The 13,216-nt window shown below is 37.9% G+C and overlaps 1 protein-coding gene across 1 annotated transcript; it reads right to left on the bottom strand.

Moving 5' to 3' along the window:
• Nucleotides 1-806: 806 nt before the first annotated feature.
• Nucleotides 807-8,347, bottom strand: LOC143892071 (uncharacterized). Its single transcript, XM_077396541.1, has 4 exons — nucleotides 8,273-8,347; nucleotides 6,034-6,201; nucleotides 3,853-4,024; nucleotides 807-1,114 (listed from the first exon to the last, which is right to left on the bottom strand). Exons 1-4 carry the CDS (start codon nucleotides 8,345-8,347, stop codon nucleotides 807-809), a joined length of 723 nt encoding a protein of 240 aa, XP_077252656.1.
• Nucleotides 8,348-13,216: the final 4,869 nt, after the last annotated feature.

Genomic DNA, 13,216 nt, shown 5'->3' with positions numbered 1-13,216 from the left:
ATGAACCCAACCCAAGCTATTTTCGGGTCGGGTAAAACCCGACCCAAGTTGCAGCCCTAGTTTTAAATTTTGGCCGAGATCCGAAATTTCGGATTTCGGTGGAGACCGAAACCGAAATTCCACCGAAATCCTAAATTTGCCGAAATTCTGAATTTCGGCCTTTGCCAAATTTTGGAATTTCAGTCCGAAATTACGAGAAATTGTAATTTATTTTTAAAAAAAAATATGTTACAAAATTTCAGCCGAAATCTCGGAATTTAGGTTTGAAATTTTGGAATTTCGAACCGAAATTTCAAAATGAATCAAATATTCTTTTTTAATTATAACCAAATTTCGACCGAAATTTAGGAGTTTCGGTCGAAATTTTGGTTTTTGAAAGGTCCGAAACCGGTAACGAAACCGGAATTTAAACCATGGTTATAAGCCATAGCACCAAGTTGTTTCCTTAAATTTTTATTTAATACTAGAAGTTGTTTCATTAAATTTTATTTAATACTAGAGGGCCCACTCCCTCGTGGTAGATGTATTGACAGGGACATTTCGGTGCAAGGTTCTATTGTTTAATATTCGTATAGTTGCAGTTCTATATACCTAGATACATATTTGGTAGTTTACTAATTTCTTGGGCTAAGTATGCAAGGAACTAATAAATTGACTACAGTAGCTTAATTAAATGGAGGTCATGGGTTTCCCACATTTTTTTAACAGTAACAGAAAAATATTTCTTTAACCAAAACAGAAACTGATTTCCCAAGGTGGTTATGTCAGAAATCTTCTATCAGTGTAGCCTTGTAGTAAGCATTACATTATGTTTTTACTTGCCTGAAGCCACGATCTGCTGTTTGCCGAGGTCTGTTGCCTCCATGTATAACGGTTTGAATAGTTTGTATTCTTAACATGGTAACAGGTAGGTTTCTAACCTCTTCCTTGCAAACTTCGCAATTCTTGTTGCCTTTGTTGCTAAACCACTTTACTGCACATTCTTGATGGGCTAGTGCAAGTTCCCCTTTGCAGCTACATTCCATCTTGAGGGTATCACCCTCTTCACCCAGTTCAATCATACAAATTCTACAGATGGCTTCTTCTTCAGGAATATCTTCACCAGCTTCATTCTCTGAACCATAAAACTAGATAAGGCATAGGTTGGTTATCGAAAATTATAGAAAAACAATATATGTGAAGGTTTAGAAAATATAGAAGATAGGTAATGAAACACCCCAAAATACCCCCAGCAAAATTCGTCCACCTGCTTTATTTAAAGAGGACATTTTTATCTTTTTAGTTAAATGAGAGATTAGGGCTTCTTTAAGCGCGTATAAATACTTCTGGCATGTCTGCAGGGTCGAACCTAAACCTAAACGTGCAAACCGCCCAAGAGGAGCAATTTCGTGGGGAGGAAGGTGGAGAGGCAATCTTGGAGACCGGAGATCGTGATCCAAAGTAAGATCCCCATCCCAAGATCATTTCTTGATCCTTCAAAACCCTAATAAATGAGTTTTATCAATGGGAAAGATGTGTTCCGATCATATTCTTATGTTTGGGAAGATCTCCATTGTCGATCTTGGATTGCTTGGGACTCATCTTGTTTTAGGATCTCCATCGAACCCAAGATCGTAGTGTTGGCCTTTGTAATTGGAAATATGTGGTTTGTGACCTAGATCTTAGTTTAGCCACGATCGCCCTCTTGTGAGTTTCCGGTGACCAGATTGAACTTGATGGAATACTCTCATCGTACGAAGTCCAATGGATCCAACCATGGTCGAATGGGACAATCGATGAGCAAGTTTGGACCTCCAAAAGTTGTGAAAACCCAAAAAATCGCTGAGTGGGTGCTGGAAGGTTGACCGAGGGAGGGTCGGTCGACTATCCAGAACCCTGTTTTTTGGAGGCTTCCTAGATAGTCGACCCAACCCGTCTCGGTCGATTATGCAGTCGACCCAACAGGGGTTAGTCGTCTGACTAGCACCCCAAAACCCTCGTTTGACCTCGTTTGCTCTGGATTTTGGGCATTTATTCGTGGATTCTTCGCCTTAGACCTCCCTCTTGATAAGAATGATTTGTAATGATAGGTGACTGATCTTCGAATCTGGAAGACGTGCGGAGTTAACTTTTGAGGTACGTAATAACATATTATTTTAGTGCTTTGATTCTTCCAACTCAACCCTCAGATTCAATAATCTTGTTTTAGAATTATGTGAACCTTTGTTTTCAGTTGATTTCGGGTCTAGCATGTCGTTAACCCATGACTCTTACATTCTGTGAATTTTGTATATGACCCCTTTGATCACGAATACCCTTTGATCTTGATTAGATACAATGAATCTTTGTATTTTATTCCTTCAGCTATGATTTGAACTTTGAATTGGAGTAACTTTTGATTATGTATTATTCGATTGTGAATTTGATAAATCCATGTTTCATCCTTTGATCTCCATGTGGATCCTATGACTATGAACACTTCTACAAGGCTTAGATTTTAGAACTTAGAACAACCCTACCAATGGGGTCACAATGCATTGGCCTATTGGTAGGGTTGTATATATATACATATGAGAAAACGGTTCCTACACACATGTGTAGATAAGTTATCTACACACTAGCTTAAAATACAATGGGGGCCATATTATTTGGGTGATCCAAACCATTCATTTTTAAGGCCCTCACATAGATAGGGTGTCCACAAAAAATCAGATCCATAGGATCATCCTAACCATTCGAACTGTGGAGGCAAAAAATGGACTAATTTGTGAAGGTTTAAAGACATCCATTTTACCTCCACAAATCGTAGGGTTGGGATGATCCTATGGATCTGATTTTTTGTATACACCCTATCTATGTGAGGGCCTTTAAAATGGATGGCTTGGATCACCCAAACAATGTGGGCCCCCACTGTATTTTAAGCTAGTGTGTAGAGAACACTCTACACATATGTGTAGGAACCTCTCTCTCTCTCTCTCTCTCTCTCTCTCTCTCTCTCTCTCTCTCTCTCTCTCTCTCTCTATATATATATATATATATATATATATATATATATATATATATATATATATATATATATATATATATACAAGAACTTAGATCCCGCCAATGGGGGATATAAGTTGGCCCTATCGACGGGTATATGTGAATAAAAAGAGGTACTTGTTCCGACATCACTGATAGTCGGTGCAAAATAGCATGTACTTAGAACCATGCTATAACATGAAATTATATGACTAGGCCGATGAGCTAAAGTGCCATGTGAATTTTGCTCTGATCACTGTATATCCCTCTTTGAAACCTTGATGTTTGTGAACTTTGGCATGCACCCCTTTGGCCACCTACCTTATGAATGTGATTACTTTGTCTTCTTTCAAAATTAGAATATTAAGAACGTGTGAATTAGAATATTTAGAACATGTGAAAACTTTGGATTACTGTCGTGCTACATTCCTTACTTTTGATTTCCTTCTTTGAACCTTTCTTGGCATGCTTGACCTAACTAAAATGATTCGTTATTATGTATTGGGCTTTGGCTGACTGTGGATTAACATTTTGGGAACTGAAGCTTAGGATTCTTCCAGCCATTTTATTAGTTTTCTTTTGACTAATTTGACAGTGAGTGATTATTTGAGTTAAACTTTGATAAAAGAACTATTTTATTTCTATTATAGTGAGAGAGAGAGAGAGAGTGAGTGAATTTATGATTGATTTCCTGTGTGACCTTTTATTAGAAATTTATATGCTATGAATGGATCTGATAATTTTCTACTTAGCCTTGTATAATTGTAGGGGTAACTTTTAAAATCAACAAGTTCAACAGTTTGAACTCTAGAATGAGAAATGAGTCTAACATAGGATGAGATATATCACCATCTAATGCTGGGGTGGTATTTGATGTGGCGGCACTCCCTTCCATCACACACGGAGTTGAACGAACTGCACGAAATACCCCAGCTAAAGAGTCCATAGGCTTGATGGTTCTGGTCTTGACATTCAGAGGCACTGAAAGGGAACGAGATATATGCCCCTGGACCTCTTTTTTCTGTCAAAGGAAGAAGCCAGTAAGTACATGGTACAAAAAGTACAAAATTCCCACCCTGCTTTTCATCATATAAATTCACACAGGCATGGGCGCACGAGCACACATATACACAAATACATACATAGAGAGATTATACGGTGGCCAGCCATGCATGCACGTGCAGCCCCCAAACAATAGTGAGGCCAATATTTTTGGGTGATCCAAACCGTTCATATGTTGGGCCCCGCTTTGGATAGGGTGTGCCCGGAAACTCTTCTACATAGGATGTTCCTAACTGTCCGATCTATAAAGGTTTTCATACTGTCCTGTCCATTTTAAACCTTCATAAATCGAAGGGTTAGGAACATCCTATGCAGAAGATTTTCTGGCCACACCCTATCCACATCAGTGCCCAACAAATGAATGGTTGGGATCACCCAAAAATTTGGGCCCCACTGCTTTTGGGGACTGGATGTGCTGCACGACCGTCTACCATATAATTTCACGCGCACACGCACACATCTCTCTCTCTCTCTCTCTCTCTCTCTCTCTCTCTCTCTCTCTCTCTCTCTCTCTCTATATATATATATATATATATATATATATATATATATATATGAGAATAGAGTTCCTAGGTGTCACCTCATATAGCTTATATGAGGTGGCGTTCACAAAACATAAGGGGCCCATTTGAAAGGCCCTTAGATGAATATGCTGCCTACAAAAAATCAGGTCCATAGGATCATCCTAACCCTTCCATTTATGGAGGTTAAAAATGGGCAAATTTATGGAGGTTTATACCCATCCATTTCAACCTCCACAAATGGAAGGGTTAGGATGATCCTATGAAGTTCATTTTTTGGGCACACCCTATCTATGTGAGGACCTATCAAATGAATGCTTTGGATCATCCAAACAAAGTAGGCCCCTTATGTTTTTAAGCGCCACCTCATATAAGCTATATGAGGTGACACCTTAGGAACTCTATTCTCCCTCTCTCTCTCTCTCTCTCTCTCTCTCTCTCTCTCTCTCTCTATATATATATATATATATATATATATATATATATATATATATATATATATATATATATGAGAAAAGTGTTACTGCGCAGCTGCTCAGATAGCTTATCTGAGCAGCTGCTTCAAAAACTCATGTGGCCTCACATTTTTTGAGTGATCCAAAGCATTCATTTGGAAGGCCCTTCCATGGATAGGGTGTGTACCAAAAATGAGCCCTTTAGAATCATCCTAACCTTGCCATTTGTGGAGGGGAAAAATGGTCAAAAACAGTGTCTGTCCATTTTCCCCTCCACCTTTGATTGGGTTAGGATGATCTTATAAGGCTGATTTTTGGTACACACCCTATCCATGGAAGGACCTTTCAAATGAATGCTTTGGATCACCCCAAAAATGTGGGGCACATGAGTTTTTGAAGCAGCTGCTCAGATAAGCTATCTGACCAGCTGCGCAGGAACACCTCTCTCTCTCTCTCTCTCTCTCTCTCTCTCTCTCTCTCTCTCTCTCTCTCTCTCTCTATATATATATATATATATATATATATATATATATATATATATATATATATATATATATATATATATATATATATATATATATATATATATATATATATATATATTGATTTGCTTGGGGCTTTTGTAGAATGGCGTTTCGCGGTTGGTTGTTGCATGAGAGAGCAGCCACACAACCTCACTTTTCAGAAGATTTTGTCTTATTCATCTGAGGTGGCTCCTCTCTCATGCAACTGCCATCCGCGAAATGCCTTTCTGTGAGAGTCCCTAGCAAATCCCTCATATATGTGTGCGTATTCATGCTATATATTATTTATATATATAGATGTATGTTTGTATACATTTATGCACATGCATGTATGAATGAATGCATTTGTCATCAATAAATCAGATCAAAATTGCACTGAATGTGCAAAAATACTAGGAGAGGAAGCTAGAATAATTAATGAGATTATTCTCTTACATTAGTACATTATGGAGATTGGAGAATACTTACTGCTAAAGTGAGCTGATCAACCGTGTTAATTCCATGCATTGATTCAGGGTTCCAATGTGCAACTCGGATAACTGGTAGGGACAGTGTTCTTTTCACTGTGGGCTTAGACATCTTTGTAAAAGAGAAAGACCTCCAGATAAAAGGCCTCTCCCGGGAGGAATCTTCTTCCTGTAAAATAGTTTGACCATCACAATACTCATTAGAGAACACAGGCAGCATTTTCTAAGTATCTACCCAGGAAAATGTAACTTGAAAACCAAAGACGGGAAATTACGCTTGAATAGACAAGAAGTGAATGATTTGTCCCAATATATGGATTTTTCAAAGGATAATAGACATAATACATAACTTTCTCAAATATTTAGAAGGATTTGCTAGGGACAATCGCGGAAGGCATTTCGGGGGCCGGCTGTTGCATGAGAGATAAGCCACCTCCAATGAATTAAATGAATAAGACAAAATCTGTTGAATTGTCTGATTGACTGTTTATGGACTATGTTTATATTTTTATGCACGTTTACATTCATGTTGGTGGGAATTATCGATGATATAACTTCGATCGAGTTGGTGACCTAATGGCTACATGATTTGTTATTGGTGGATTTTATCGCCTTAGGCTAAAAGATCATTGCAGGCCAAGTGGGAGAATGTTGGGAATTAATCCCAGCCTTTAGATGGCCTTGCAATAGTCAAGGGCTATGGTCAAATGTGAAAAGATAAAACCTAATTGTTTTAACAAAACAAAACACGATTACATGATCTCTTAAAAGTGGAAAACATGAACGTGAAAAGAGAGGGAGATCATGTGGGCAGTTTGTGTGATGTGGAGCCTTCCCCACTCTCTTAATCCTCTAAAAATCAGTCCCTCAAGGTTCTTTGCTTCCACACGATATGTTACATCGATTTCTCTTTTCTAATCCATGTAAAAGATTGATCGAAGCTGGTTCCCATCACTGAAATTCGTAGAGCAAGGAGATTCCTAGAGGAAGGAGAGTTTCAAGCAAGGTTTCAAGCTCAAAGTCACCATTAATGGCATCAGGTGAATCGTTTTTTTCCCGTTTACATTTATAACCATTGAAATCCATGATTTTCTTCGACGGTAATTGCCAAATATTCATGCCGACCTTGTCTAAGACTTGAGAAGATCAAGAAAGTAAACCTATGTGGCTGATCTCTCATGCATCCGGTCCACAAAATGCCTTTTGGTGGTGGTTCCCAGCAAATCCTATATTTTGAATAGGAAAACACTTCCATGGAGGAATTTTATTTGGAAAATAAAGAGGAAATTGGAATTGACCAATGATTTGGACAATTCCTCAGCTTTGTTTGCATTTTGTGGGCATGCGAGCTCAATTCCTTGTCTTTCTGCATGTGTCGCAACATGGGATTTCATCTTTATCTTCCAAACCAAAATCTCGTTTCGCCAGCAGCCCTCTTTGGAATATTACCCAAAGACCAAGAGAAAAAAGAGTGTACTCCTCTACTTGGTAAAGAAGCCACTATAAACCCGAGAGGAAAAAGAGTGCACTCCACTACTTGGAAAAGAAGCCACTATAAGCCTATATCGTGCATATTGAAAGACATGGAAGAGTAGCAAAGATGTACAATCTCGGCTTCCTTAATTTGCATGTTAGAAGATCGGAAAATGATAATGCGGATGCGCTAGCTAAGCGTGGTGTTTCCGGTGGTTCTATTTTGTGGTTTGACCACCTTCCTCCCTGAGAAGGGGTTTTCTCAGTATTTTGTTTTTTCTTCTTTCATGTTTCTTTCTTGCTTCCTTTTGTAGATATGGATGTTCCATCTCGGCCTCCTTAATTTGCTTTGATATATAATTATTGCCATTTTTTTTAAAAAAAAGCAAAGATGTACAATTTTTTTTTTTCTAACTAAAATACCCTTTTTCACTCACTTTTTCCGTTAATAGTAACAATCAACCCCTCGGAAACTCATACAATGAGATTATGAGTTAAAGCATGGAGACCTCAAAAGTACTCAGTTAAGTTTCGAGCAGGTTAGAATTTTGTTCTCATGATGTGTGAAACAACCAATTACTCCAAAAGCTTAAGTTATTAGAGCTGGTGTTATTTAATCATCTATGCACACTTGTGGATTTTTAATATCAAGGAGTCGCCGTGAGGCAATAGCTTTGATAGCATGTGAAACAACCAATTACTCCCAAAGGTTAAACTATTAGAGTTGATGTTATTTAATCATTTATAAAAGCTTAGAACCACCAAACCTCTTGATCAGGTGTGAAGCATGCATTATCTTCCTGCCCCTTAGACGTGGATTCTTCAATTTCCTTTGCAGTCATTCACAGATAACACGTTCCACGTTCTGTAAAACCAACTACTCAAGATCAAATTAATTGCAAAATCAAAGAACTTATGTCATTCAACAAGCACCTTCCACATGCATCTTTCAAAAACTCAAATCCTCAAAATGTAGCGGCCACTAAAAAAATGTTAATTTGGTTCATTCTATCAACCACACCTCAAATTCTAAAAGCCACATCTCTAATGACCCAAAACAATTCAAAAACCAAATCATAAATCATTTAAAAAGCACCTTATTCACAAGTTCTGTGAATTTAAATCCGTAGGTATTTCATTCTCTTAAGAGGCATATTATCACATTTACTGCAAAATCGCAAAAGAAAAAAAAAGTTCTACAGAATCCAAATCATACGAAACCACTAAAAAGTAACGAATGTTAAGTCACTAGAAGCACCTTCATAGAATGTGCTGCAAATGAAAACCCTCAAAAGACAACAAAAACTGACAAGCCAAAAAATTTAAGTCAGTGAAAACTCATCTTCATCACATGATTTTCAAAACTCACGTCCTTGAAACATCACATCAATTTAAAATTCAAAGATTTCAGTCGTTCTTCTATAAAACCCGGCCAGAATCCTCAAAATACCACCAAAACTGAATAACCATGTAAATCTAAGTCATTCAAGAAACACGCTCTTCACCAGCTCTGTAAAACCCAAACCTTCGAAAAATCCAAGCTACTGAAAAAACAAAAGATTTAGCGAGAAGCCCACCTTAGAAATCTCTTCAAATAGTCGAAACTAATCAAAATTTCTGTGAAGGGTGTATGAACAACGGTTACTACTACTTTTCTCTTATATGGAAAGCTGTTCAGAAAAAGCATGGCGTTGTAATTACTTAATACTCCTCCGTAAAGAAAAGCTGCAGGAGACTTCTCGCCAATTATCTTGATAGCGACTAGTCATATATCGTATCCGCGAGATACGGGGGAAAACAACTTTTCTTCCACTATCCCAGGTTTTTCTTCCACTATCCCAGGTTGTTTGGATGTGGAGTAAAAAAGCATGGAAAATTATATTCCATGGAAAATTATTCAAGGGTCTAGTAAGTTATATTGATGTTCTTTTAAAAATTGAATTTTTTTTTTGATTAAATAAATGCATAAATATATATATATATATATATATATATATATATATATATATATATGAGGAAAGTGAAGCTACACCGCCGGCTTAAAATACAATGGGCCCACATTGTTTTAGTGATCCAAACCATTCATTTGATAGGCCCTCACATTGATAGGGTGTGCCCAAAAAATCAGCTAGGTAGGATCATCCCAACCCTTCAAATTGTGAAGGCAAAAATGGACAGATTTGTGAAGGTTTTTACACGTTCATTTTTGCCTCCACAAATCGTAGGGTTGGGATGATCCTACCTAGCTGATTTTTGGGGCACACCCTATCAATGTGAGGGCCTATCAAATGAATGTTTTGGATCACCAAAACAATGTGGGCCCATTGTATTTTAAGCCGGCGGTGTAGCTTTACTTTCCTATATATATATATATATATATATATATATATATAGAGAGAGAGAGAGAGAGAGAGAGAGAGAGAGAGAGAAAAGTGTTCTAGTCCGGCCGACTAGAGATCATTCTCTAGTCCGCCACCCAAAAACACATGGGTCCCACATATTTGGGTGATGCAAAGCATTCATTTGATGGGCCCTGGCATAGAGACGGTGTCCACAAGAAATTAGCTTCATAGGATCATCCCAACCCTATGATTTGTGGAGCTTAAAATGGACAGCTTTGCATCACCCAAATCTGTCCATTTTTTAACTCCACAAATCGAAGGGTTAAGAAGATCCTATGAAGCTGAATTTTTGTGGACATCCTATCTATGATGAGGCCTATCAAATGAATGCTTTAGATCACCCAAATATGTGGGACCCATGTGTTTTTGGGTGGCGGACTAGAGAATGATCTCTAGTCGGCCGGACTAGAAACACTTTCCTCATATATATATATGGGGTTGATGTTTCTAGTCGGCCGACTAGAAAAGTTTTCTAGTCCGTCCGCCAAAAAATCAGTGCGGGCCCACAGTTTTTGTGTGATCCGAAGCATTCATTTAATAGGCCCTGACATGGATAGGGTGTGCCCAAAAAATCAGCTCCATAGGATCATCCCAACCCTACGATTTGTGGAGGTTAAAATAGATGGGTATAAAACTTCACTAATTTGCCCAATTTTTAGCTCCACAAATCGAAGGGTTAAGATGGTCCTATGGAACTAATTTTTTGGGCACACCCGATCTATGTCAGGGATTGAGAACTTTTGAGTATTTTCTAATTTTGCTCTAAGAAACTCAACTTCAACGGTGATTGAAGTATTTTATTCCCTATGACGGTGGTCGAAGGGCTCCTTTTCTTGTAATTTTATCTATTTTGCCACCACTAACGTGCAAAGATTTTCTTGACTGCATCAACCATCAACTCTTGGTAAAAAAACTATCACGGGTATCCAATAATGGTTTGGTCGCCTAAAAGTATAAATTAACCAAAGATTTGTTTAGAGAGAGAAATATTATCTAATAATAGAAGATAATAAATATAATATTAATAAATTGTAACTTGCAATGATCTAATATATATTAAGACATATAGTATCACTTATTAAGGCACTAATAAATATATTGTTGTGATTATTATTTTTTATTTATTTGTGTGAAAATGATAAATTTAAGATATTTAAATTTTTATAGGAGGCATGCCTTATCTATATGCTAGAAACAAATTGTACTTGAGTAAAACTCATTTCTCCGAGGAGCTTGAAGAAATAGGAATAAGCCAAACATGAGTAACTAATAAACTGTACTCAAACACCGACCCAAAGTGATTTACTTACTCTGGTTTTCGACTGGCCAAACCCTACTTTTACCCCCAAGTATGTTGTTTATCTGCAAGGTTGAGACTTCCAAACCTTCTTCATGAAAATTTTCTAAATGATTTTAGGAAAATGTATGGGAATCTTCATCTGAGTCAACGATGTGAAATCAACACTGATCAAAATGATTTTCAAGTTACGTTTTGATAGGACCCTTTTGAACTAATGAATTAAAAACAAGATCAATGTAGACACATATCAGTGTCCCTAAAAATACGCTTTCGGAGATTCCATCATGTGAACGATTGCTTACTTTTCATAAATGTCAACTTGCATGCCATACGAGATACTTGGGTAAAGTGTCGCTTTAATTTCATTGGAATCCAGTGTTTGGTGAACTTAGTTTTTATGGATTTTACTTTACAATTGTTTTTTTTATTTTCTTGGAAAATTGCAAACCTATTGGACCCTTCCATATAATATTCATTTTATGAAATTATTATTTGTGAAATGTTCTCCGTACTTTTTAACTTGGATAAAATTGTTGGGGGTTCCAAGAGAAAGCATGATAACCGCATCGGAAAAGTGTCTTGATGTGGATGGATTTGGGCATCCTCCCCTTAATGGGTAGCTTTTATGGTTGAGTTCTACCCGGTTAAATTCCCTACAACTGGTATCAGGGCCAGGGTGTGGTAACCCCGTTGTGCCTCTGAGGATGGAATCCTCAGGGAAGATCTCGGTAACCCCGGTATGCCTCTGAAGACGGAAAATTCCCTTGGAAAAGATCTTGTAGTTACCACGTTGCTCCCACAGGGCGAGATGGTCCATGTTTCTTCCGTGTGGATGGGGAGATTGTTGGGGTTCCACGCAAAAGCAAGATCCCACATTGGAAAAGTGTCGTGATGTGGATGTGTTTATAAGGATTTGGGCACCGGAACAGCTTGCTTTTGAGGACGAGTTACAAGTGTTTCCCCTAAGGATTTTTTTATAATTTCATAAATTATTATTTTCCTTAGGGCACGTTAATTGAAATCTCTACTCAAAACCAAGTCAATCAGTTCCAAGTTTTTACCAACTTCTCAGCGCCGGTGTCATTAGTTTTAGGATTTTGTTTCCAGATTTTTAGCCTCCTTCACCCTAATCTCCACTTGGAGATGGCGATTTGTCAGGAAAAATATTTCCAGGCAGCCAGACGTGCCCTTAGTTGCATCACTTTCCAAGGAAATAACATGGAAAGTGGGATTTTCTGGTCAAAAAATCTACTTTGCATGGAAAGGTAGGCGTACAAGTGCGGCCCACTTTCTAAGTGATACAAGCCATTTATCTGTTAGGCCTTGCCATGGGTGGACCACACATCAAGATTCATTCCCATCCGAAAATTCTAATCCTCCAATTTGTGGTCATTAGATGGACGGCCAGAATGCCAATTCAAAGTGGACAGTATTTACGGCAACAAATTAGACTGTTAGAACTTCCAATGGGAAAGGATCTTGAGACATGGCCCATCCATCTCAAGGCTTAACATTTAAACGGTTTGGATCATTGAAGAAGTGGGCCTCACTTGGACTTCCACACACACTAAATGCATTGTATAAAAACCCTATTTTATCAGGAAAATGATAAATTCGCCCCCTTTTCTTCCCGGTCAATCCTTATAGTGAAAAGAGAGCAGTCATAAAATTCACTAGAGTGAGGGGGGCCCAGTGAAGAAAGGGGGGCGAACATATCACTTGCCTAGTTGCCTTAAGAACAAAGTAAGTGGTTTCATTCTACGTGCCCTCAATTCAAACACACGACAAAACCATTACATTCTTCGCCAACATTGTCTTAGGGCGCCCATTGTTTTTCCTCCATTTATGTAATATAAGTATGCTTTTACAAAATCTACATGAATGAGACCCCTTTCTATATCCTAAATAAAAATAAAAATGAATGAGACCCCTTTGTCCTACATTCCACTTGTCTATACGACCACAATATTATAAACAATGTCTCTACACTCCCTTCTTTAAATAATGGC

This window comes from Tasmannia lanceolata, unplaced genomic scaffold, assembly GCF_043159265.1.
Source record: "Tasmannia lanceolata isolate RefF3 unplaced genomic scaffold, GAP_Taslan_0.1 ptg000015l, whole genome shotgun sequence".
NCBI classification, from domain to species: domain Eukaryota; kingdom Viridiplantae; phylum Streptophyta; class Magnoliopsida; order Canellales; family Winteraceae; genus Tasmannia; species Tasmannia lanceolata.
The sequence above is the reverse complement of the archived record's forward strand: the minus strand, read 5'-3'. Positions and strand labels throughout refer to the sequence as shown.

What these genes read in the sequence shown, in the direction of transcription:
- LOC143892071 (XM_077396541.1), bottom strand. Translation starts at nt 8,347, where the DNA reads ATGACTGCAAAGGAAATTGAAGAATCCACGTCTAAGGGGCAGGAAGAT. An exon ending in TTGATCAGCTCACTTTAGCA is followed by an intron (nt 4,025 to 6,033) that starts GTAAGTATTCTC and finishes TTCCTTTGACAG; the next exon opens with AAAAAAGAGGTCCAGGGGCA. An exon ending in TACCACCCCAGCATTAGATG is followed by an intron (nt 1,115 to 3,852) that starts GTGATATATCTC and finishes TTTATGGTTCAG; the next exon opens with AGAATGAAGCTGGTGAAGAT.